This window comes from Idiotropiscis lumnitzeri, chromosome 12 (assembly GCF_059441095.1).
Source record: "Idiotropiscis lumnitzeri isolate Australia: NSW breed Sydney's pygmy pipehorse chromosome 12, RoL_Ilum_1.0, whole genome shotgun sequence".
In the NCBI taxonomy this organism is placed as follows: domain Eukaryota; kingdom Metazoa; phylum Chordata; class Actinopteri; order Syngnathiformes; family Syngnathidae; genus Idiotropiscis; species Idiotropiscis lumnitzeri.
The window spans coordinates 10,559,655-10,586,236 of NC_142402.1; the positions used below are offsets into that span (position 1 = coordinate 10,559,655).

Consider the following 26,582-nt stretch of genomic DNA (forward strand, 5'->3'; position numbering starts at 1 on the left):
AAAAACAAACAACATTTTTGTTTGGGAGAAAATAATGAAGACGCTTTGTGTTATTACGGGACTGCTGGTTGTTTTCCAGCTTCCAGTCAGCTACGTGATGCCAAGATCTGCTTTTGGTAAGTCACAAAACTCGCCAACATGTTTTTACATGTACAGTGCAATTTGTATGTGATTGAGTAAAAAACAAACCAAAGTCAATTTCATCCAAAAAAACAAAACAAAAACAAAACCACCACCAACAACAACAAAAAAACGATAATACTATGATATGATACTATGATATCAATTGCAGTCATCCATCCATTATCCGAACTGTTTATCTTCACGAGGGTCACGGGCGTGCTGGAGCCTATCCCTGCTGTTTCCGGGCATGTATTTTATTTAAAACACATGTATAATATAGAGAATTGTAATTATGTAAATTCATTTTTTAAATACCACAATGTAAATAGATTTTCTGTTAAAAGGAAACTATAACAATTTTTGTGAAGAAAATTGACAAAAATCTGAACAATTTCATAGTTCATGTTTTTTTTGTTTGTTTTAGTAATTAAAGTATCAGTTTAAATATTCAAATATGTAAATGGTCATTTAATTGACCCAAGTCAAATATTGGGAAACACCCCCAAGAGCCAGTCATTCAAGTTGTTTGCGTTACAACAGGTATTTAATTGTTAAAAATGTGATAATCACAGTCTAACAAAAAACATACTGAATCACATTTCTAAAAGTAGAGTTTATTTATTTATTTCACGTTTTCCTGTACATTGTTTTTCTTGTGCCGTGACAATTGGCGATGTATCAATCCATCATGTCATTTTTTTTGTATTTCTTGCTTTTTTTACAATTAAGAAAACGAATTTATAATTGTCAGTTTCAAACTATAAAATTATATATAAATACATGAACGTCAATTTAACTCACTAAAATAAACTAGTCTTATTTATGCAATACATGTTTTATATTGAAAAAACTACAAATAATGTAATGCAACATTTTTCACAATAATGCATCCTGCATTCAAGTATGGCCACGAACAGTAGCTCATTGATTATTTAGCATGTGACAAACCCACAATTACAGCAGCAACCACTGCTGCAGCAGCACCCATGGGTGCACGCTTTGCTGATGTGAAGAATGTGCGGAGGCTGTCATCTTCACTCTGGGCTGTGAAGAGCAAAGTGAGTCATCGGCAGCGGCGTGACGTCCACGAGCGAAGCATGTTGGAACGATGCCTTCACGGGCAACGTGCGTTACAGTACACTGGTGCCCTGAGATACGAGTGACTTGCCTTAATGTGGAGTTTTTTGCTTGAACTTGTGAGCGTTTGAAGCTATTTATTACACTTTACTGTGAAACTAAACAAAATAAGAGGTGGGGCTGTTAGCGAGCACCAACGGGACCCAGCCGACTCATCCCGAAACATCAACGTGGGTCCCCCATGGTCTCACCACTTGTGGGAGTGGCCAAGATGTTTCAGCCTACATGCATACTGCAGGTCGGGATGCCCAATTAACAAATGTGATTTCTAATGTGAATGCAACGTTTCCGTGTTGTGACACACATGCGCCCAATAAACAAAAAAGAGACGTCGCGTGGCGCAGTGTTTAGGGAAATTTAATGTAATCCCGCCTGTAGGGGCTTATTTCATCATCTCATATCGCCATAGTTCATACTGCAGATGCATTTCATTCATCCGATTTAGATCCATATACAAAAGAGGAAAGGTCGCTTTTGAAAAGAAATGTACCGGCAATTGTAAAGGTCACACGGCATGAAAAAATCCACCAAACAACCCGACCTCAGTTACACGGAAGTAAATGGATGGATGGCTGGATGGATGAATAAACATGCAACAAAAATAATTATAAATTGGGCTTTTAAAACCATCACGTAGCGTAGAATTTCAATCTGCTCGCTGATGCTAACGCTAAATAGCATCTGAAGCAATGGATTGAAAACAAACGGTGTGCGGCAACACAGCTTGAAAGACAGTCTAACAATATCCACCGTCATATATTTATCCTCTGTGGAAAACGACAAATATTAGTGTCGTATAGGTGAGCTGAGAGGTTTTGTGTGTTGATGAGTGTTTTGAACTACAAGTTTGGTCATGGAATGAATTCAATTTGTAAGCAGCACTGTATTAGGGTTATTATTAGAGCTTCATTACAAAGTTTTTAAAGGCCAGGTCTGTCATGTTCTTGCTCCATTTGCAAAACTCACACAAAGCACAGTAAGTCTTCTGTTTGCACTGTCAGGTTTGAGCATGACACAATCAACTGTCATGGAAAGCCCACCCAGACCCCCAGAGAGTGAGAATAGGGGGAAGAGGTGGCCATTCAGACCCACACCCAAGACCCCCGACTGGGCCACGGATCCCAGGGGTCCCTACAGGGACCAGCACCGTCCGGATGACTTGGATGCAGACCTGTTGGAGGAGGGGCATGACAACTCCATGCAAATTGTGGTGAGACCCCCCCGCACCACTTTAGATGATGCACAAATGGGAAATGATAACCATAGAATAGAAAATGGACCTCATAATGACCCAGGAAAGTGTCTCGCTGCTCAGTACAATATGAGTGGTACCATTCCATGCATTCATCCATTATCTGTTCCGCTTCTCCTCACAAACGACACGGGCGTGCTGGAGCCTATCCCAGCTGTCTTCGAGCAGTAGGCAGGCTAAAACCTGAACTGGTTGCCAGCCAATCGCAGGGCACGAAAATGAAGTAAAACACACCTAGGGGCAATTGAGGGTGTCCAATCAATCTACGATGCAAGTTTTTGGGATGTGGGATGAAACCAGAGTACCCGGAGAAAAACCACCGCCGGCATTGGGAGATCACGGTGAAAAAGGTGGAAGAAACACAATAGGAAAAGTTCTGGTTGGGGGAGGAGTGAAGTCTGACTTGACAGCAAGCGTGTGGGACGTGGCTTTAGGCTCGGGTGGTTGCTTTAGTTGTTTCAGTACATTAAGCGAACACGGCCACAGCAATTGAGAGAGGGAAGAACAGTTTGATGTTTCACATTTCTCAAGTCTCCTTTTACATTTTGGGCATTGTTTTTTTTAAATTATTGAAATTTGGCCGGGCTGTGAACAACAAGATTTGGGGTCCATATCTAGAAATAGCAAGTGATTATTAATGACTTGTTGATATTGATTAATTTCCTTCATTTGATCCAGGACATGGCTCACGTCTACTACACCTCTAAAATCGTCGGTCTCGGAGACGTGGGGGATGCGTGGGTCAACATAGAGCGTTCCAACAAGAACGAGTGGAAGACTCATGGCTTCCTGTCCAGCACGCACCGCCAAGCTGAGGTATCAAATCATCATCATCATCCATGTAACATACTGTATATATTTTTACAAGACGGTACTTGTATCTTTTACAGAGAGTGAATCTATCCTTTGCCTTTCCATTCTACGGTCACATGTTGAAGGAAGTCACGGTTGCAACCGGAGGCGAGTACATTCACACTCACTGGCCGCTTCTTTAGGTACAAAATCTGTAAAAAGTACAATGAAGTTTATAGTTTCCCTGGGCAGGCTTTATTTACACCGGAGATATCATCCACCGGTTGCTAACGGCAACTCAGTACATCGCGCCACTCATGGCCAACTTTGACCCCAGCCTCTGCAGCAACTCCTCCGTCTTTTACTTTGATAATGGTGAGAAGATGATTTTATTATTCTGCTGAATTAAATGAAATTGAGCTGTTTTATTCGGAAATGTATTTAGTAATAAATATAATTTTCATTTGAATGTTATGTTTTATACGGAAAATTAAAACACAGTCATTTTAATTATTATTTTACAAAATCTTTTTCATACAGATAAATTCATTCACATACAAGTGTAATGCAAAATACATCTTTTCAATTATGTTTAAATATGACGTTTATATTTTTCCATTGTTTAGAATGAAAAAATATGTTATAACATTTTCCTAATATTTAATTGCAATACAAACAAAACAGCTTTAGGTGGAAATAAACTTTGGAGTTTAGATGATTTAAAAAAAAATTCTACTGTTATATTTATATGTGGAAAATTGTTTTCTTTTAAGATATTATTGGGTAGATTTTTACTCTTGAATTTTAAATAAATATTTTACATAAATTATATCTTATTTATTTTAATTTCATTTGAATTGATGGCAGTGAAACTGAACAGAACACAAATGTTATTTTTTTTCATTTGTTAAAACTTATATGAATGTTTTATTTGGAAACATAAATACATAAACATTACTTCTCGTAATCTTCATGTCTTTTAATATGGGTTTCATATGGAATACATATTGAGTTTTCACATGGAAAATAATTACATTTATCTATTTTGTCCCCAACTTATACAATTTCTTCTCATACAGTCACAGACATTTATTTTAGGAAATAATTGTAGTTGAAACCCTCTGTCTTCTGTATGAGCTATAAAATGTGTTCATCGTGCCGTGTGACGCCGCCATTCCAGGCTCCGCCCTGGTGGTGCAGTGGACTCGCCTCCACCTGCAAGACAACATCCACTTGGGCACATTCAACTTCCAAGCTGCTCTGCACAGCGACGGACGCATCGTCTTCGCCTACAAAGAGGTGACCGCCACCTTCATGACCTGCCCTCCTACTTTTTCTTGAGTGGTTTGAAGCTGTCAGTATTTTTTCTCCTTTAGATTCCTGTTGATATCAGCGACATCAGCAGTGAGAATCATCCTGTCAAAGTCGGCCTGTCGGATGCTTTTGTGGTGCTTCACAAGATCGAGCAGATCCCCAGTGAGAACGACTCATACAGCCTGTTCATGTAGTTTGTGGCTTTGTCATTTGCCAATTCATATGTTTGTCCACCTGTTTGTTGCATGACAATTAGTTGCTTTATCTGATGCTTTGCAAAAGTGAAGACAAAATATTTAGCTTCATTTTTCTTTTCCTGCCAAAACATATGCCAAAGTAAATTATATGGCTTCATCTATTTATCCTGACAAAGCACAAATGTCAGGAGAGACGCATCTCAATTTTATTTTGTCAAGTTGTTGCACAGGTATAAAATCCTTAGGTTAGATGGCTAGTCTACTTAAAAACCTTATCTGGAACCAGATGGTTTTATTTCGCGCAACCACTTGACCAAATAGAATTGAGTAAATTCAACAAATTTTTTTTTTTAGTGTGGTCAAATACAATTTCCAACAAACCCCATTGAGTCACATATCAAATTAAAACCCTTGATTAGGCCTCTTCAAATATGCAACTTATTGGATACACATTATCATTAGATGACATAGTTTTATATATCTAAAAAAAAACATTCCACTTGTAAAACATCTTCTATTTGTAGATGTGCGGCGGAGAACCATCTATGAGTACCACAAGGTGGACATTCTCAAGTCCAAAATCTCCAATGCGACCACCATAGAGATGCTACCTCTCCCAAGTGAGTCAATCCATAAAAAATAGAAAAGTTTAGTATTATTATTAATAAAATACGAATTTTCATTCATTTCAATAAGAAAGATGAATTGATATACAACTTTTTTGTGTTACGAGCGTGGCCACATACCTCTCGGCACCACTACATAACAAAGAATCCTCCAACATTTTCTGGAATGTGATGACAACAGAAAAACTGAATCGCCTCAACAACAGTCACAATGTCATCGTGAACATAAAAAAAAAAAAATAAAAAAAAATAAAAAAAAAAAACACTCAACAATCCATGAAGAGTGCGAAAAAGTAAATAACCGAAAATCCATAAAAATCATGTAATCAGATGTAATTGCTATAAAGATAAACCCATATTTTCAAATATGAGGTCAAAGTTCCACTTAATGTGTTTACTGTATGTCATCATGTAACGCTGACTTTGTGAATGAAACGACCTTCCCTAGCATCTGTCTTGGTGGCTCAGAAAAGCCTTCCTGACTGTCTTTGTTGGTCTTCAGCGTGCCTGCAGTTCTCCAGCTGTGCTCCGTGTGTCACTTCTCAGATTGGCTTCAACTGCAGCTGGTGCTCTCGCTTGCAGAGGTCAAATGGAAAAGCACACACAGCACACCGCCTCTGGAATGTGAACCATTCCTCACCATCCGCATCACCACATCAACCTTCTGTTGGATTTTGTTTTATTTCAGATGCTCCAGCGGCTTTGACCGGAACCGCCAGGACTGGGTGGACCACGGATGCCAGGACGAGGTTGGCATTAACTCGTTAAGACAGTGGTGGGTAGCCCACGGCCCAGCTGACTTTGGAAGCAAGATAGACCCCGGACTGTGCACCAGACGATTGCCGGGCACATACAATCCATACAAATGAGCTCAGTTAACCCAATTTTATTTATTGAGCCCTTTGAAAACAAATCGCGACTGAAACGTGCTGTATTTAATGTAATTTAATTTAACAATAAAAGTGAGAGAATTAAAGACACAATATAAGACACTAAAGGGCTCAAGTTTCATGCCATGTGGAACTCCAATGAATGAAAAATAACGTAGATTTAAAAAAAAAAAATAACAGTGAAATAAGCAGTTTGTCTAATGTGTGCCAGGCGGTCATTGCGAAGGCTTGGACTTGAGTACCTCTAGAAAGAGCTGGTCAGCTCGGGACAGAGCAGCTGAGAGAGGGAAGGCGGGTTAAGACCATTTGGAGATTTGAAACCAAATACCAGAATCTTAACGTGAAGTCTAAAGCGCTCAAGGAGTGTGCTCACTCTTACATGTTCTAGTTAAGAGGCGAGGGACACATTTTTTTGAGGGAGAACTGACTGACTGGCCCCCACGTCAGAAAATTGTTATCCATCGTCACCAAAATTCACATGTACATTTCTACTCATGCGTACATTTATCCCTGAAAATACCAACATGATCGCACCTCAATATTTTGTAATAAATGGACAAAAGCATTTTCCTCACTTAACAACTTTAAGATGTAGTGAGCGCCTGTTGAGAGCAAGACATGACGCAAATAAAGTCCCAAATACAATGGCAATAGTGTTGATATTTTCCAAAGTTGACAGAGAAGCACCAAGTTTGCACCAGATTTCGAAAGACATTATTTGCTTTACGCAAACTGCATGTGGTTGTTTTTGCTGGTGTTAATGAATGAGGTGTTTTTTTTATCAATGAGGCCCGAAATATTTTGTTGCTACTTCGCAGATTTTGTCTAATGTGGTTGTGGTCTGGAATGTAACTCCCTCAATAAATGAGGGATTACTGGACAAAAATTTGGTAGAAGCTGGTGTGACCCCCAAAAGTGACCAAAATCCCCTGATATAGCCTCAAATGAATTATTTAAAAAAAAAAAAAGCCAATTCAAGCTTCAAATGTGCCTCCTCCAGAGAAGAGATCTCCGTTGCCTGAGAGTACGCAACGTCACAGAAACATCGTCCCGCCAGCTCACGGCTGGGCCCACTGTTGCTGTGGCATCGGAGAGAACATCGGGGCTGCGAAAGATCCCCAGCCCGACCGCCACCCCTCTTGACAAGACGTCTGCCGTCGGAAACCCGCTGACAGGGAACGGTGGGAAGGCGACGACCAGTCCTTCTTCCTCCACTGGCCAAACTGCAGGTCTTCTTCTTGATTATTAGTCATTTTGTTTTAATTGAAAGACCTCCCCTAAAGCTCGCCTATTTTTTTATTGTGCCCTGTGATTGTCTGGCAACCGATTTAGGGTGCCTACTGCCCGAAGACAGCTGGGATAGGCTCCAGCATGCATGCCTTTGACCCTCGTGAGGAGAAGCGGATAACATAATGAATGCATGGATTTTTTTTTCCAATGCATGTCAATGGACATCTCTTATATGCAAATTGTTGCTGTTTGTGTGGTATAGTGGGGGTCCACTGTATAATCACCTGATGTGCTGCAACACACCTGATTCAAATAATCACGATCGTTATCGGGCTTTTGTAAACCTTGCGAATGAGATGATCTTTTGAATCGGGTGTGTTGGAATAGCGATCCACCAAGGCAGGCTCTTGGGCATCCCTGGTGTAGGACGTCATCATCGCGCCATGCTTGTTGTGATATTTTCATGTGCAGACTTGCGTGTGCTTGCACGTGCGTGTGTGTGGTGGGGTTGGGGCGGTGTTGAGCTATTTGCCAGTACACTGTTAGCACATAGCTGAGTGTATACAGCGTCATGTTAAATACTGCATAGTATCCTCAACGTATGTGCGGCTATGTGGCCGCCTTGTGGTTGGCTCACAACATGGAGGACAAGTATTTATGGGCCCCCAAAGAGGCTAATGTTGACCACCACGTCAATGTGATGTTCTCTTGTTGTTGTTGTTGGTGGTGGTTTGGTGAAAAAGGACAGCTTAATAGAAACTGTTATTTAGTTGAATGTAAGTTCTTGTTTGTCGTTGACACAAAAGTGGCAATTCACATGGATGAGGAATGGAGTACTTCTGCGCAATATAATGACATTTAGTACAAGCGCTGAACATTTTCATCGTCCAAAAAAAATGCTTGGCGGTTCTTTTCAGTGTTGTGAACAGTTTGTTTGTTGCTTGTTCGTTTGTGCACTGTGGCTTGTTTAATTTCTTACTTAATTTGTTCATGTGTGGTGGTTTGTATATTATTTTATTAGTCAGTAAGCTCACGAGTTACAGTTGTTAGTGTACTTGAATGTTCAATTGTTACACCGCTATGCTGTACAGGGTCGCGGGATGGTGCTGGAGCCGATCCCAGCTGACTACGGGCGAAAGGCGCACGACACCCTGAACTGGCCGGCAGCCAGTCACAGGGCAGACAGACACCGTCACTGATTATGCACCGTGTGCATTATTAAGTCTGCTGTAAACTGTGATAAAGATATGTTTTTTTTCTCATAACAATACATTTCCAAATGTGTGTTTTCACAGTCAGCTGTGAGGACAGTGACAAAGACCAACGTGAGCAGGCAGGTGTGCTGGTGGGCGTGGTCATGGTGATGGTCGTCATGGTGACAGGCATTCTGGTGTCCATCTATGTGTACTATCACCCCACATCATCTGCCAGCCTCTTCTTCATGGAGGTCAGTAACTACAACAACAACTCACACTTGCGACTAAACAACAACCCCCCCCCCACCCAAAATGTTATGCATTCATGCTGGTGTGTGGTGTTGCATGGCTCAAGGAAGACGGCTTATGCTTATTAAATATTTAGCAATTTAGGTTTGCTTCTTAGGGATCTTACCAAAAAGTTTTCAACTAAGGATCAATTTTAAACCAAAATGGAAGACCTCTTGAGTATTTTTTTTTGTGGGTCTCCTATCCAGATGGATGCTAAAAATGAACGTTTTGAGCGAAAATGCCCCAAAATCGTCATTTCAAACCAGATTTGGCAGACCCCTGATGGAGGCATGGGTTCTTGAGATTTTTTTTTGTGTGGAACTGATCAGTTCATATTGCTGATTGAAACTGGGCTGAATTGAAAAAAAAAAAAAACATGAGAAATTATACCAAATGTAAAGTTTCACCAAGAGGACCCAAAAATGTCCATTTTAATAAACCAAAATGGCAGACTTTCTTTGTCTTTTCAGGCATTGAGTCTATTTTTGTGGGTCTTCTCATGGTAGACACGACAACCAAACGTCCATTTCCATCAAAATGTCCCTAAAATGACCATTGCTAACATAAGTGAATTCCTACTTGCTTTCGGGCTTCGGTTCATGAGACTTTTTTGTGCATCTACTCATGCCAACCAATTTTAATGTTGCCGTTTAAAACTGGGCTCGAGTGGCTGAATTTTCAAAATATCCCAATAAAGTTTCAAATAGCGTGATCAGAGTTTTAAACACCCAACACATTCCATATGCTCGCCTGCAGCGGCGTCCAGTCCGTTGGCCCACCATGATATTCCGCCGCGGCTCAGGCCACCCTTCCTACGCTGAGGTGGAGGCCCCGGGTGTCGACAGAGATGGTGTGGCGGTCATCGACCCAAAGCAGTCATTCGTCATGGCCATCAGACGAGAAAGTGAGCAGAAGGAGGGCTTCATCGTACCCGATCCGAGGGAGCGGTTCCTCTGCTCGGAGAGCTCCTGACCTGGACTACGACTCCCAGAATGCTTTGGAACGTAGCTCTTTCTTACATTTATACCTCTATGAGGAAATGAGAGCATTTTGTTGTGGGCTTCCCCTTTGCCAGTGGACTGCTTTAATGTGATTTACGAAGACAAACACGGACTGAAATTCTGGCCAAGATCGCTGTTATGTGTCAGCGTTCCCGCGAGGAACTTCTTCCCGATGACGGAATGTCTTCACCCCGTGTCATTTCCTCTTTTCCAAAATACAAACAAAATTCCTCACGTTGTCCGCCTTCATCTGCAAGGTTCAAAAGGTCTTTCCTGCCATTCATCTTCAAGCCTCGCTTTATTTTCTCCTGATTTTTCCGCTGTACATATATGTACACTACTATGGTATATAAACACGGGCGAGTCAAAAATATACATTTGCTTGTTCAGGTACTGTGATCAAAATGATCTTTAATATGACATCAAATTTGCTACTTTTGTTGACTTTCCTTTCTAGTGAACAACTAACAGTAGCAGAAAGAAAGGCATCAGTAAAGAAGGCACTGCGAAGTCCTCGGTCCTCAGATTAGCTTTTGTTGTCTTCTGAAACATAATGAAATTAAAAAAGATAATAAAAAAAATTAATGCAAATTCTGTATTCTTGTACTTAGCCTAATATAGAGGTGAGTGGTAGTAGTAAATCTTTCTCAAATAAGAGTAATACAATAAATGTCGATATTTTTTTTTTGAAAGGACGTACACAAGTACAGTATAGTGTTGTGCTCACCTGGACGTGGGAGCGCAGGCAGTCGTCTCCTCAGCTGTCTGGATGAGCTCAGCGTGAGAGGCTGGAGAGACAACGTAGTCTTTTGTGTGAGGCCAATGATATCATGCGGGTCAGGTCACATCACACGTGCGTGTGAGAAGGCAAAAACAGTAGGGTACTTACCATGACCGGGACAGTCCGGGCCTTGGCGAAGCGGGACTGCGGGTCCACGTCCAGACCGGCGCTTCTCAGCGCTGCGATCCTCGCGGAGATGTCACTGATCTGCGACAGAATGTGCTTGCTTCTTAGATGCTATTGACCATGGACATTAACGACTGTTGCTAACCAAAACAGCTGTAGCTGCAGAGGTTTCTCAAATGGATTACGTGTAGCGCCTTACTCCATGATGGTGTTGTGTTGCATTGCTTTTTCGTTATGTGGCATTACATAATGTAGCTTTCCGTTATTTTGTTATGTTTTGTGATTATTGTAACGTTCCATTCTGTGGCATGACATCATGTAAAAGTCCGTTGTGATGTTATGTTAATTAATGTGGCTTTACATTATTAGCCTTTTGTCACTTTTGATGTGCTGCATGATGTGGCATTCTATTATGAGGCATTGCGTTATGCGACGTTGTGACGTATCATTGCACCTGCGGCACTTCAATATGTGGTGTCACACAGTTTGGTTTTCTGTTCCAAAGCGTTTACGTAGCGTTATGTTACATTATGTGACAGAACGTAATGCGGCCTTTTCATTATGTCAGTTTGTTTTTTTGCTTTACTCAATGTCGTGACATGGCGTTGCAATGTGGCGCTGTTTTAGCGGGGCTAAAGCCCCCAAATGTTCTTCAACCCATTCTAAATGATTTAGTGGCATTTTATACATATTTATTTTTACTTATTTTATTATTATTATTATTAGTGTTTTGATTTTTATTGCATTTTTTACAAAAAGTATCAAATATAAAATGGCCAGAAAATGATTTTAAATAAACATATGCTGAATTCATCATTATTCTAACTATGACCCTTAATCTGCGTGTTTCCCATTTTTTTTTTTTGAGTATGCCACTTGCTGTGTGCTGTAATCCAACTTGTTCCACTTAATCATAAAAGGCCCTTGTTGTTATCTAAACGACTATCTTCATCTAATTCTCTGCTTCCTTATATTATGAAATGTTCCGTTTTATTGGCCTTTTTGTGATGCGGTGCTATGTTATTTGAGCATGTCATTATACTCAGAAAAGAGGTTACTCCACAATCTTGTGTGCCTGCATGTATGCAACATTGCTTTGGTAGATTTTAACAAACTGTAAAATGTGAGCTGTCCTTAGATCAACGAAATCTCACCTGTAGCTCAGACTGCTGAACCCGGGCGGCGGCTGACGCAACCTGCTCCTCCAGGAAGAACAGCTCCGTGTCAGATGTGCTGCTGGAGATGCTTCTGGCGCGCTCCTCCAGCTCACCAAGCTCGTCCTCCACGCTGTACACTGAGCCCGCCGCCACATACACCTGTGAGGAAGTGGTATGTGAAAAGCACGGATTTATTTTTTAGTTCAGACTGCCAAGCGGTTACATTATCAAGAATCCTGAAATATTCGTCTCATTAATCTAACATTTCTTTCCTAAACGTATTTTGATTTCATTAATAATTGGTAATACTATTTAATGTTAACAAGAACATAATCAACCTCATTGAAATAAAATAGTGAATCTACTCATATGTTTAAATTAGTTTTATTAAATAATTACTGCATTTTAATAATTATTACTATTTTATTTGTTATTAATTAAATTAAATCAATTATGAAACACATCTTAACCGTTCAAATAACCTGGTGCATCAATCAATCTAAAAAAATCTAATGTGACCCTTGTGCACAAAGGTTTGCTCAGCCCTAAACTAGACCCTACTTTCTCTTCCAGTGCGGAAAACTGCTGATCCAATTTCTTGGGGTCAGCATTGGCGGGCAAAGAAAGGGCAGAGGGACGTCGGCCTTCCCGGCCCTCCACGCCCTGGAGTAGCTCCTCCGTGGCGTTCAGAACTTTCAGGACCTCAGTTGTGATGCTGCACAGGGACGCTGCTGTGTACCTCTACGGACATATGCAGACACCAGTTACAAGAAGGAACAGAAGCTTTTGGTTGCAAAATAGCAGAGATGGGCACTTGACCCTTTTTTGACGGTCAGTTTCCTGCCCTCTGGCCGCGATCTAGGTACGGTTCCGGCATCAACCCTCCCGCCTTATTCATATTAATTGTCTGTCTATCCTGCTCCCCCGCCCAAAAAAAATGACGCTGCCATGGGAGAGGTGCTAACAGCAGTGGTTTATTTAAACATCATTAGCTGGCTAATTTACTATTCAATTCCGTTTACCTTTTTATGGGCCCCTTATTCGTCTCATTTTTCTTCATTCTTCTCCACAAACGTTGGGCACAATGCAAGTAAGTACGCACAATTAATGTTATAGGGATTCTGATATTGCTTTTTTAGTCGAACCATTTTTTTTTTAATTAATAATTTTTTAATTCCTGCTGATATGTCCCCAGTGATTGCCTGGCAATGAGTCCAGGGTGTACACACTTTTCTCGCCAATCATCAGCTGGGATAGTCTCACAACCCCAGCGAGGGCAAAAACTATGCACTTTGTTGTCTTCTACATCCACCCCAAAAGTGGAATGCAGATCAGGTTTAATGTAACCAAACTGTCTTTGTGCAAACGCAGCTACGAAGCTTCCCCTTGGTCTGTCTCACCTGTTCCAGAAGAGTCGATATGAAGTGTACCGCGTGGTACACTTCAGTGCCACTAGCCTACAGGATGCAGGAAGTGTAAGCAGGAAGAGGAATGAGAAGTTAGAAAGCAAGCGCTTAGTTAATGAGAGCGGAAGCGACAGGTCTGCAACAGGGTTCCTCACGTTTCTGATTTCCTCCGGCAACAGGAAACCCTCCTCCATGGCGGCCATGTTTCCTCTTGTGTTCTCATCCGCTACTTCTTGTTCCAGTTGTCTACCAGGCGGACTGAGTGGAAGTTCTGCACTTTTGTGTGTTTCTGAGATTTCTCTCCTAGTTTGCTTCTCGGCATCCTCGAGTAGACTAATTTGGTCGTCTTGGAATTGTTTTTCATCTCTTATCTCTTCTGTCTTTTCATCCTTATCACTTTCTCTGTTTTTGTTGGAGGCCTTGTTCGTATCCTTTTGTGTCCTCAAGTTTTTTTCCCTCCCTTTGCTAGTCTTTCCATCCCCACTCTTAGTCTCCTCTGTTTCTGCCTTGTTCCAGTCTCTGTCTGTTTTTGCTTGGTTCCTGTCCTTGCCTGATTTTGAGACTTCATCTCTCTTGTTGTCTGTTTTTGTATAATCGTTGCTCTCCTTGTCGGTCTGAATATCCTTGTCCTTGTTCTTGTCAGTCTTTGCAACAGCTTCCCTCTCTAGATCCCTTTTAGAATCTTTTTTGTTGTCCTTGTCCGTCTTCAAGTGCTTTTTCCTCTCCTTGTGGTCTGTCTTGGTTTCCTTGTTCCAGATTTTGTCGCTCTTTGCGTCCTTGTCTCCCTTTGTGTCATCATTGTTGTCTTTCTTTAAATCCTCACTCCTCTCATTATCCGTCCTTGCATCCTTCTCCAAGTGTTTGCTCGGTTCCTTATCGAGTTTTGCATCCTTGATCCTGTCCTTTTCTGACTTTACCTCTTTGTTCAAGTCAATGCCTGCATTTCCATTCTTGTTCTCGTCATTGTCTGTCTTGCTTTCCTTGTCCCAGTGTGTCTCAGTTTGTGCACCCTTGTCCCAGTCCTTATCTGGCTTGCCTTCCTCGTTCCTGTCCTTGTCGGTCTTTGCATCCGTGCTCAAGTCTATGCCAGTCTTTATGTCTTTGTTCCTGTCTGTGTCTGTATTTACATCCTTGTTCACATCCATGACTGTCTTTGCATCCTTGGTTCTTTCGTAATCTGCCTTTGCAACCTCACTTAAGTCCGAGTCTGTCTTTCGATCCTTGTTAAAGTCCTGGTCTGTCTTTGCAACCTTACTTAAGTTCGTTTCTGTTTTTCGATCCTTGTTCAAGTCCTGGTCTGTCTCGACTTCCTCATTTCTGTCCATCTCTGCATCCTTGTACCAGTCTTGGGCTCTATTTTCATCCTTGCTCCAGTCCATGCATGTCTTTGCATCACTGGTCCAATCCTTGTCTGTCTTGCCTTCCACATTACTGTCCGTGTCTGTCTGTACATCCTTGTTTCTGTCATTATCGGTCTTTGCTTCCTTGTACCTGCCCGTGTCAGTCTTTGTCTCCTTGTTCCAGTGCTTTTCTGGCTGAACATTATTGTTCCAGTTCCAGTCTGTTTTGCATTTGTCGTTCTCGTCCTTATCTTTCTTCACATCCATGTTCCAGTCTTTGTCTGTTTGCAGTTCCCTATTTGTGTTCTCATCTGCTTTAGAGTTCTCTTTTCTCTCTTCAACATTATTTATATTGTCTTTCTTCTCAATATCTGTCATTGAAGACCTGTTCCCGTCCTTGTCTGTCTTCAAGTCCTCTTCTCTCTCCTTTTCGGTTGTTGTGTCCTCATTCCTCTCAACTGTCTTGGCTTGCACGCCTTCTTTCATCTTATCGCCTGTCTCCTCGTGTCTCTTTACATCCTTGTCACAGTCCTTGTCTGAATTTGTGTCCTTTGTCAGATCCTTGGCTGCCTGGATCCTGTTCTTGTTTATCATTACACCCTCAATGATGTTCTCATCTGTCTTTATGTGCTCTGTCAGGCCCTCAACTGCCTTGCTCCAGTCCTCGTCTGTCTTTATGTCCTCGCAACTTTCCTCGATTGTCATTATTTCAAATCTCTTCTCACCTTCGTTTGTATTCTTGTTCTCACTTGCCATTGAGTCATCTTTCTTCTCATCCTCTTGTTTCTTTTCCATCTCGACATTGTTGCTCTCCTTTGACTCCTCTTTCAGTTCCTCGTCTGCCTTGTTCCACTCCTCCGCGATCTTCTCATTCTCTGTCTCCTTGTCAGTCTTTATGTCGTAGTTGCTTTCTTTTTCTGTGTTTACATCTTTTTCCCATTTCTCATCTGTCTTTTCCTCCTCATTCCTCTCATCAGCTATCTTTGGACCCTCTTTGCTCCGCCCATCTGTCTTTATGTCCTCATTACTTTCCTCATTTGTCATCATATTATCGTTCCTGCCCTTGGTAGTCTTTCCATCCTTGTTAACGTTTACATCCTCATTCCTCTCATCTGTCTGGGCCTCCATTTTTGTATTCTCACTTGTCTTTGTTTCTTCTATACTCACATCACATGTGTCCTTGTCCAACTCAGTCTTTTCACCCTTGTTCAGATTCTCTTGCTTTCCATCCTCTCTTCTCTCAATGTCTGACTGTGTATCTTTGTTACTGTCCTGGTCTGTCTTTGTGTCCTCTTTCAGGTCTAAAATTGCCTTTTTCCTGTCCTTGTCTGTGTTTACATCCTCACTCCCGTTTTCGTCTGTCTTGTCATCCTCTTCCTTGTCATATTCTTTCTTAGTATTCTCATTCATTTCTTCATTTTTCATATTATCATCCGTCCTCTCTTTGGCTGTCTTTGCATCCTTGTTCCTGTTCTCATCCTTTTTATTCACATCTGTATTAGCATCCATGGTCCTGTTCTCATGAGTCTTTGAGTCCTCTTTTTTCTCATCAGCCAAATCTTTGTCCGCCTCTACATGCTCATCCTTGTCCTTGTCTGTCTTTGAGTCTACATTTTTCTCATTGTCTGTCTCCTGTAATGTCTTTATAGCATCATTCCTGTTCTCATCTTTCTTACTACTGTTCTTGTCTGTCTTTTCATCCTCTTTCCACTCTTCATCCGTGTTTCTAATCTCATTCTGCCTCTCGTGCATCTTTTTGTCCTCCTTCCTTTCACTGTTTGTCATGTCATCATCTTTCCTCTCCTCATCAGTTTTTGCGTCCTTACTTCTATTCTCGTTTGCCTTCTCATCCTTATTCTTCTCGTCTGTCTTTCCATCCTCTTTCCACTCATCATCTGTTTTTCTAATCTCATTTTGCCGCTCATCTGTCTCTGTGTCCTCCTTCCTTTCACTGTTTGTCATCATATCACCTTTCCTCTCCTCATTGGTCTTTGCAGCGTTCTCATCTGTTTTTGCGTCTGTTTTCTTCTCTTCGGCCTTGGCATGTTCCTGTTCCTGCATATCTTCCAGTGTCATTGTCAACATGCTTATAATGATTTTGTCCAACTCAACATCGTCCTCTTCACACTCCCACTTCCTAATGTTGTGTTTTCTGATGTCTTTCTCTTCCTGTTCTCCTTTTTGATCTGACAACTTCACTTGCAACACATTATATTCCATTTTCGTTATTCTCTCCTCCTCCTCCTCTTCTGATACCATCTTGTCATCATCTAATTTTTCCACTGCTGCATCTGAAATATTTTCACTCTTTGGTCCCTCGACTGGTTCTTCTCCCATGGATTCCCAATTTTCTCCCGCCGTTTCCCCCCATGGTTCCTCAGCTCTCATCAGTTTTCCTTCATCCTCCCCGATTCGATCGAGCTCGTCCTCAGTGGAAGAAAATTGTGAGGCACTGACCAGACTGGCCAGGTGACGCACCTGAGAGGCCTGTGCCGCCTTGTCCTCCTGCAGCCTCCACAGTGTCTCCTCATGAGCAGCCTCTTCACGGTCCAGCTCGTCCTCGGTTGAGGAAAACTGAGTGGCGCCTGCTTGATTGGCCAACCGGCACAATTTCACCTCCAGCGCCTCTTCCTCCTCCTCCTCTTCTTCCTCTTCCTTCTTATCCTCCTCATCCGTAACTCGGTCAAGCTCCTCCTCTGTGGAGGAGAACATTGTGGCTCGGACCTCCTTCTCCAGCTGGCTGAGTTGGTGTGTGAGTCCTTCAGTCTCTTCCTCTTGATCCTTACCGTCGCACCCTTGGTCCTCCTCGCTCCTTCCTGCTCGGTCTAGTTCATCGTCGGTTGAAGAGAAGTACGCCAGTCTAGACTTTGCCACCAGCTTGTACAACCTAGATTTCACTTCCTCTTCTTCCTCCTCCTCTTTGTTCTCATCCTCTACTCTCTCTCCTCCCAAGTCCACCTCCGCGTTATCCTCTTCACCATCTTGGTTTCTAATTTCTTTCTGCTGCGCATCACAGTTGTCTTTTGCGTAACAAAGACCTTCATCCCTGACCAAGGAGCTGGACATGTGTTCTGCATGTTGGGGTACTTCCAATGTAAGCACTTGCTCCACTTGACTGATGTCGACGTTCTGGTGGAGCAGATCAGGAGTCACGGCATCAGGTGTCAAAGTGTCAGGAGTGTCGGCATCAGAGGGGGAACAGGAATGGGCATCTTTCCTGTTATAATCCTGTGAATGGGAAGAAGGAATCATGTGAATACATGGAAGTGAATGCAAGTATCTCATTCATTCAGCAGATCAGGGCCTAAATTTATTTAGTTCATATAAATAATTAACAAGCAAATCCATTACACCACTTGTTGTTACATTGGTGCAGTGTGCTGGTGGGTTAGCAGGTTGTAGTCACTTACAAAATATATGAATCCCTCCCCAAAATCGAACAAAAGCACAAATGCTATGCATGCCAATCTGATAAGGCATGTACGATCCTCACATCAACTAATAGCAAATTTACCCCCCTGTAACAGTGAAATGACAATATACTGGAATGGTCACGCATTAACATCTTTATTTTGAAAATGTTGCCAAATAAATGATGCAATTATGTTTCACTTAATCTTCAATCTACTTCTGACATATGCTTGCAATCCTTTGCCTCTTTCCACTTGCTCCATACGTCAACTCACTCGATCACAAATCACAGACAATCAGATCTTATAAAACTCTTACAACAAGCCATGTAACCCAACAGTAGGTTTACTACAATCAATTTTAGCAAAGAATTCCATCACCTCCTCCTGTGTTTTTTAAATTGTTTATTTTTATATGTGTGATTGGATGAAGGAGCCAGGGGGTGGGGCCTATGGAACTGAGAATGATTGGGGAGTGAGTGTGTCAGCTTGTGGTTGGACGCACAAAAAAAAAAAGTTATCGATGAGTCGAAATCGACTTCTATCATCACCTTATCTTAGTTCACGACAAACAATGTGCAGTCTTTCAACCCCAGATTAGCACAGAAAACAGGCAGGTTTGTAGAAATAATTGCAGAATAGAGGCAGTAAACTAGTAGGTTATTGCAATTGTACTTCAGTGCAGTGGATAGGTGCACTGAATTTACAGTTTAGTGCAATGAATTGGATTGTGATTAATAAAAACTGAGGGCCAATTTCGTCTTACCATCAGAAGCGGTCCAGAAAGTGTTGCTCTTCTCTTACTTCTTCTTTTCTTTCGTGATCTCTTCGCTTTTCCAGATGTCAGCTCACTCTCATCCGGAGTGGCCTTCCCGTTGAAGGTGATGTCGATGATGCTGGTCCGGTGAGACGATGGCCGTCTGCCCTCCATGGGCAACATCTGCCTCCTCACAATAGCCACTGGTGATTTTTGAAGCTTCCCCTCGGTGTCGGGCCGAGCGTCTTTTCTCTTCTCGGCATCCCGACGGACTTTAGAGCCTGTCAGCTTCCTGTGAAACTCCTGCAGGATAGCGCCCCAAGAGGAGTCCGGCTCTGGTTTGGCTTCGTTGTCAGAGTCCATGCCCTCGTAAGCGGACACCGCTCCGGACTCTCGCTCCAAGGCGCTGTAGACCAGACTCTTCCTCTTGGCCAGCAGGCTGGGCCGTGACAGCTGTGCGCTCTGCAGGGCGATCCAGTTCCCGTCTGGACTCTTGAGCACAGAGGACACACCTCCTTGTGCAGGTACGCGCGCACATGTGTAGACAAATATGAAGACGAGGACACAACATAAGTCTCAATGTAGACATTTCAGCGCCTTCTAAACTTATTAAGAGGGGATTTTAAAGTTTAATGCAGTGAATTGTTCTACAATTGCAGGATAGTGGCAGTGTAGTGCAGTGAGTTTCCAATTTATGGCAATTAATTGCCATATTAGCGCAGTAATACAGTGTCAAAAATGAAGAGTGATATTGACTTGAAAACCCAGTAAAGTGTCCTACCCAGAAATTCTAAGTCAATTTTACAAGAAGAGTTTTTGATTCAATTTTACAAGTTTATTAAATTTAAAAAAAAGTCCCTGCAGGGTTGAATCTTTTTTTTTCCAACAAACATCATACACAAGGTAACTCAATGCAGTGAAGGATCAAACCCATAACCTCCAGGTTTTGGGAGACAGCCACTCTACACCATGTCACTGCTACTGTGTTTGAATATATTGCTGGTGTCAGGTGGAAACCACGGAATGAACGGACTGAAAAACAGTTCCTTCAAGTCGAGCCATCTCCATGCTGAACTCTCGCACGCAACTACCTTTGCCTTGTAGAACTGCAACATAATATGACACCCAGTACACTTTTCAACACTCTTTTTGTTTTATTTTTATTTATTATGATCATATTTTTATTATTTATAGTTGCATTGGAGAGGGGAGCTCTGCAATCTCATTGTACACTAAGTATAATGACAATTAAGGCCATTCTGATTCTGAATCCCCCAAAGCGACGGAATGTTTTTGGTATCCTTTTGGGGACACCAGAAATATACTCACACACAGATGGAGAGCCAAACCTCAGGTGTAGCGTGGCCATCTCCTCGTTTGCAGGTTGTGGGCTTGACCCTGAACCACATTGGGTTAACTTGTGTATGAAATGTGCTCTGTAAGAAAGAGAAACTACCTTCCCTTGCGTGGTTTTTTTTAATTCAAATTTTTACTCAAAAACGCTTCTTCTAAAATCTACTCGTGAAAAAAAAAGTTACTAGTTTTTTTCACGTAAATGTCACTCCCCATTTTTACATTGATATGATAATTAGTGAAATGATGTCTTTTCTTAGATTCTTAGAATTGAACTCAAAACCAAATGTGATGTACCAGAGTTTTCCAAACGCTCAACGCTAGTCCAAGGAGACACGGTTGATCCTCCTTCCTTAGGTGACATCTGACGAGCGTCACGGTTGTCGTCCAAAAGTGAGAATGCAGATTGGGACCTCTGTAAATTAGACAAAAAAATTCAGTGGTTTACCAGTAGAGGACGGCGGTTGTCACCGATTACAGTAGTCAAGACCGTGAGGCACTGTCTGTCGTCACGCACCCAGAGGCCTTTGAGGTGTCTAAAGTTTCCGCCGGCCTGGTCGCCATGGTGATGGATGTTGTGCTCCAGCGACCCCTCCTGCTCATATTCGTCCCTCATGTCAGCCAAGGTCTTCCTCTTAGAGATGATCTGACATACACGATTAGAACGTCAGATGGCATTCTTGCATGAGGTCATACGAGGAATAATCTCGTCACACTACATCAAACGTGTACAGTAAATCTTGTGTATTCTTTCTTACTTTCTGCATGATTGTTTTGGCCAGCTCCTCAACGAGCTCTCCTCTATGCTCACGCAGGTAATGGGCTTCATTCTGATTCTCCTGATTACACATAAGTACACGAAAAAACACAAGCTGATTATGTCCTAAATACATATCAGCTCGGGTCAAAAGCTTTGCGTTTTTGCGATACTGAAACAGATTAGCGACAGGAAAATCTTTACGCACAAACAGTAGCATGTTTGAAATTGATGGCAGAGAGGAGATTTAGCATACACTTGGTGACATAAGAATGCTGAGCAACAATAACCTGACTGGTAGCATCAAACTCTGCATTGGAAATGGCCTCGTCTATGGCTTCCTCCGCCACCCGGAAGGCCACAGTGAGCGTCTCTGCCATGCTGTGCTCTGAGCACCAACACAAAAAAAGTGAAGTTAATTGTCATGTTATTACAGTGAACAGTGAACTGCAACTGAGTGCAGTGAACGGGAAGGTGGTTGTAGTCATCCGTTAGCTCACTTGAGTGAACTGAAATATGATTGCAGTGAATTGGTCGAATGGGTAACCGGCAGGTATTCACAAAGAATGGAGAGGTTAGAACAGGGAACTTATTAGTATTGTCGTCGAATGACACAGTGAATTGGAAGATTAGAGCAGTGAATTGGAATAATAATGCAGTAAAAGGGGTTTTATCTGAGAAAAATGGCAACTACAAAGAATTTGTAGTTGAGTGGAGTGGACCGGCAGATGAGTGTGCACAGTACTGGAATTTAAGTGGAAACAATAAGCAGCTAAGTGCACTTAGAGTAAATAGCATGTTGATGTTGTGAACTTGAGCATGACCGCTATAAAGTGGCAGGTTAATTTTCATTACTTTAAGGTAAAGGCAAATAAATTGGCAGGTTAATTAAGAGAAATGGCTGGTTAATAAATGCTGTGCAGTGGGGGGTTGGTACGTCAAATTCCACTTTAGTGCAGTGATGTGTTCCATGACCACAATGCAGTGTGAAATGGGTGCAGTGAATTTTCACATTAGTGCAGTGGACTGGTGGATTTGCGCGACGAACTTGCAATTTAGTGCAGTGAAGCATCCCATGAAGGATAGTCAACAGTATGCGAATGGAGGTGACTGGTAGGTTCCTGAAATGTCAAGTTAGTGCATTGGATTGCTGGTACAGTGCGGTACATTTCCAGGTTAGTGCCGGAATTTGTGCTTCAGTCCAGTGAACCGTGGCTTTGTCGGCTGAATTCTATTTGGGGTTACTGTGGACTGCTAGGTTAGTTTACATACCGATATGAAATCAATATGAATCAGCCAATATGAAATCACTACTTTTGCCAGGGATGAACATGGTCACATGATCACCTTCAGTTTGTCTGTAGAAGGTGGCGTCACTGCCACAGACGCTGCCTTCATTGCAAATGCTCTCCTCGTAGGTACTTCCCTCTGCAACACACAAATACACTTTGACAAACTTTTGCGTAATGAGAAAGAACTGCTGTATACGTCTCCAAGCCGTGACTACTGTGCCCAAGCCTCTGGGGTGGTGGGGGTGTCAAGAGCGAGAGAGTTCTAATAGAGACAGCTTCCCCTTCCAACTGAGCTTTGAGCTCTGACCACGTCATGTCGATATTCATGCAACAATGCGGCCGTTTGTGGTTATGTAAGTGCATTAGCGCTCAGCCTCGTGTGTGGTATTACCAGTCGCCGGGTCACAACAGAACACCGGGTCACTCCCAATCATGTTGGGGGAGGGAGGAGCTTTCAGACAGGCCTCATGAAATACTTTGCACACAGAAAAAATGCATGCTGTGTCATGGGTGCTAATTGAGCGCGTGTTGGTTATTCAGCTGAATGAGCAATTATTTTATTGCAATTTTTCCACTCAATATTACCATTGTGCTTTAATATATGAATGATACAGATTTTTTTAAAATGAGTTTTTTCCAATATTGCGATTAGAAAATTGCATTCTGCTAGATTGCTACTTTGACTTTAATCGGATTCATTCTTCAACTAAGCCGGTTAATACAAAGAACGGACGGCTGAATGCAGTGAATGTTGTCACGTTAGGACAGTCAGTTTGCAATTTAGTGTCAGGAACTGGCAACTGTGCAGTTTTTGTCACACGGCAACAATTAAATTGTCATTTGTGTTGCTCATTCTGGTGCGCCTGCCTTGGCCAGATAGAGTGTAGCGTATTCATTCAGACGTCTCAACTCCTCACTGCTCATCAGTACGACACAAATATTAGTCATTCTTCACAGAGAATAAGGAATGTATGACTGTGAATAGATATATTGTTTGTCTACATGTGTTGCTGCACTGTTTTTGTTCAATCCGTTGCTTACAGTTTTTTCAGCAATGCAATGCAGATGCAAATTAACATTAGCAATAAGACAGTAGACTAAAATAAGTGGTTAAGTTGTTGTTTTAAATACACAAAGTGTAATTCTCTTCAGATTTAGTTTGACAGTAAATCTTGACTGGGAGTGGCAATAAACAGCTTGAGGCCACTTTTTTGATTAATTGGTAACGCTCTACCAAAGTGCTGCTTCCTGTGAAGTGAGCTGAATTGAGTTCAGTGCCAACATACAGCGCTCGTATCTCCAGTCTGCGCACGCAAGTTAAAAGCAAAAAAATCATCTTAACATCAACTCGTATCACAAGGCACTCCATCTAGTAGCTCATTTCAACAAACCACACCAGGACAAAAACAACGAAAGAAACAACTAACGTGAATCTGGCAGAGCTCAGAGTAATCTGCTGAAGTTATATGACTTTAATCCTTATGACCTCCACCCCCCACCCTTCGCATGAAGACCCGCATTCCCACTCGAGGCCAGTAGAGGTGTACCTGTGAGCTCCGAAACTGGACTGTGCTCGGCCAAGTGTCTTCTGTAGATGGTCTTCAGGACTTTGGCGCTGCCGAAGCGTTTGAAGCGCCCTTTCACGTGCGTGTAGAACCAATCGAGTGACTGTTGCTTTAACAACCTGAAAAATGCACCGGCATGTTCATGAAAGATTCTCCAAGCCCACTGGACGCTTAGGGGCATATTCTCTTGTTTGCGTTTAAGTCCATTCGTTAAGCGTCTTTCTTAATGCATTAACTGATGAAAACTAATTAAGCCACAAAAGCATAGAAATCCATTTGAAATATATTTGACTCTTTAAGCGTGAAATTGAATTACATATGTATCCGGAAGTCATATACTGATTATCCCTGATGATGTGTCCATTTAATAAATACAAGCAAAGTAATTTAATCAGAGGATTGTGCTCATGACTGAATGCATATTTTGAGCTGTTCCATTAGTTGAGAAGCGAGTGAGCCAGTCCGGCAACACTTCCCGCCACTTCTATGGATTTCATATGTCAATTAAAATAATGTGATTCAAAATGTAACTCATCATTGCCACCATTAAAATGACTGCAGAATGACACTTAAATTCACGGAAGATTATGCGCATCACTAGATTAGACACGGGGCGCCCTCTCTTAAATGTTGCTCCACCCAGAGTGCATACCTTTCATAACGGTGCCTAAGTGACACACTTAAGTCAATGAGGGAATCTGCGCAGCAAAAAGTGTGCAGCAGTGCACTCAACCACAAGGGAGAATGAACTCCTTAACTATATATAACTATTTTAAGAATACTCACATTATTTATTTTATTTTAACGCAAATTTCCTAGAGTCACAGTTAGACCCATAGCAGTGCCCTAACAACGAAAATGCTTTTGTTGGGCAATCTCCGGTATTCTTCGGGAATGACATCACCTGCAGAACCACGAGCTGCCAGTCGCCATTGTAATGCATTGCTCATTGTCCGATGAGCTGCTCAACTGACATTGTTTTTGCGTTGTTCGGCGAAATGCTTAGACGCTGTGTGGCGATGCATTGTTTGCATGATGGGAAGCATCTGTTTGAGTGGCCAAAATGAAAAAATAAGGAACGTAACTGGAACAGTTTCATTTTGTTAGCACTAATTGTTTCTATGGTGTTTGCCAGTGGAAATTTCTCTTAGTTTTATGTTTAGTAGCTAAGTGGCTAAGCGTGGCAATAAACAGCTTGAAGCCTCTTTCGTGTAGAATTTTACTAATTCTATCTTCCACTGCCACCATATGGCACTTGTAGCTCAAATTTGTACTCGCCGGTCAAAGCAAAACAATCGCCAATCAACAGCGCATGTCTAGAAATTTGGGTCACTCGTATGACAAGGCGTCATTGTAATTTTTTCCCAACTCATGATAATAAATATTGCACTGTAAATATATACTCTAGATATTTTAAATCCACAAAGTTAATGGAAAATGTGAATTTAACATTTTATTTATTTGAACATACGATGTATGTATGACGTGTATGCTCCACCACTGTGCTGTTCATCCTACTGACTGAGTTGATGGTAATAAATTCTAAATCCATTTCTCGAGCAGAGGCCAACGACGGCATTAATATGCACTGAGGTCACGCAAGCATGCGCACACACACACTGAGTGTCAGTATGAGAGTCATCGCTTACCTGCTCTTCTGGCAGGCGCTGCAGAGCCAGCCTTTGTCAGGCTTGCTGTAGAGCCTGCAGGCCTTGCACACGTTGTACAGGCAGTCGCGACACTGCCGCTTGGGGTTGAGCAGGAAGCTGAAGGGCGCGCAGCAACGGATGCAGCAGCGCTGGTTGAAGTAGCGCTGGCGTGACAGCAGCAGGCAGCGACTGCCCTCCTCGTCCAACGCCTGCTTCAGCTCGCTGGCGGGGGGGAGGAGGGACCACGGGGAGGATTTGGAAACAAAAACGTGAGAGTAGATTTTTGGGAGCGAGCGGATGCGTGCGAGGCAGGCAAGCGGTGTTCGAGTTCAGCGTAATTTTTGAAAAGTCTCCCGTGTGACACCACAAGTGGAGCTAGTGGTGTGTGAGGTGGACAAGCGGTGCTCAGGTTCTACATCAACAGAAAATGGTGTGCATTGTAATCTCTCCTGCGCAACATAATTCAGTCGATCAAATGACTTTTGAAAGCAGCTTTAGAAGTGGAGCAAGTGGGTGCGTTCTAGCCAGGTTTGTAAACGGTGCTCAAGTTCGTCTTAAACGAATAATGTGCGTTTAACGTGACATGACATGGCAGGTAAAGAAAAGGATTTATTTAAAACCATTTTTTTTACCAGTAGAATATATGCGAGGGCAGGTAAGCGGTGTTTAAATTTGAGAAGGCTTAGAAAAGACATTGTGTCGGATGTTCATGAGGGGGCAGCCTTTAGGAACGGGTTGGACATGTTCCGTTAGTCAGTGATGAAGAAATAACCGGAACGGGCTGTGGCTTCCTGTTTGCTGTTTGGAGCGTCTTTGCTGAATTTTAAATGGCCTGGAATGAAAATGGAGCCCGACACTAATAACATAATAGTAGATTAGATTTAGATTCAGATTGTATTTTAATTAGGATTGTTGCATAATCCAATCGATAGCACTTCAG

At 42.2% G+C, this 26,582-nt stretch overlaps 2 protein-coding genes across 4 annotated transcripts in view; one reads left to right on the plus strand and one right to left on the minus strand.

Moving 5' to 3' along the window:
- plxdc2a (plexin domain containing 2a) lies at window positions 1–10,804 on the plus strand. Its single transcript, XM_088310379.1, is given in 13 exon segments — window positions 1–116; window positions 2,262–2,470; window positions 3,191–3,328; window positions 3,403–3,472; window positions 3,557–3,679; window positions 4,485–4,607; window positions 4,610–4,780; window positions 5,340–5,435; window positions 5,944–6,025; window positions 6,130–6,190; window positions 7,332–7,560; window positions 8,857–9,008; window positions 9,805–10,804. Coding segments are annotated over 13 exon segments (1,752 nt in total). The 5' UTR covers window positions 1–34; the 3' UTR covers window positions 10,021–10,804.
- Window positions 10,324–26,582, minus strand: part of myripa (myosin VIIA and Rab interacting protein a) — an 18,085-nt gene continuing 1,826 nt past the window's right edge. Inside the window, exons 3-17 of one of the 3 annotated variants that reach the window (XM_088310376.1) lie at window positions 25,643–25,864; window positions 23,976–24,112; window positions 22,484–22,564; window positions 21,427–21,524; window positions 21,138–21,218; window positions 20,897–21,025; window positions 20,677–20,794; window positions 19,036–19,541; window positions 13,675–18,087; window positions 13,514–13,570; window positions 12,675–12,854; window positions 12,111–12,272; window positions 10,939–11,037; window positions 10,777–10,837; window positions 10,324–10,589 (exon numbers count right to left, since the gene is read on the minus strand). In XM_088310376.1, the coding sequence (XP_088166502.1) occupies window positions 10,576–10,589; window positions 10,777–10,837; window positions 10,939–11,037; window positions 12,111–12,272; window positions 12,675–12,854; window positions 13,514–13,570; window positions 13,675–18,087; window positions 19,036–19,541; window positions 20,677–20,794; window positions 20,897–21,025; window positions 21,138–21,218; window positions 21,427–21,524; window positions 22,484–22,564; window positions 23,976–24,112; window positions 25,643–25,864 (6,358 nt within the window). In that variant the 3' untranslated portion in view covers window positions 10,324–10,575. Of the gene's footprint in view, window positions 10,593–10,776; window positions 10,838–10,938; window positions 11,038–12,110; window positions 12,273–12,674; window positions 12,855–13,513; window positions 13,571–13,674; window positions 18,088–19,035; window positions 19,542–20,676; window positions 20,795–20,896; window positions 21,026–21,137; window positions 21,219–21,426; window positions 21,525–22,483; window positions 22,565–23,975; window positions 24,113–25,642; window positions 25,865–26,582 lie in introns of all 3 variants that reach the window. The other 2 variants (XM_088310375.1, XM_088310377.1) reach the window with 2 other exon arrangements.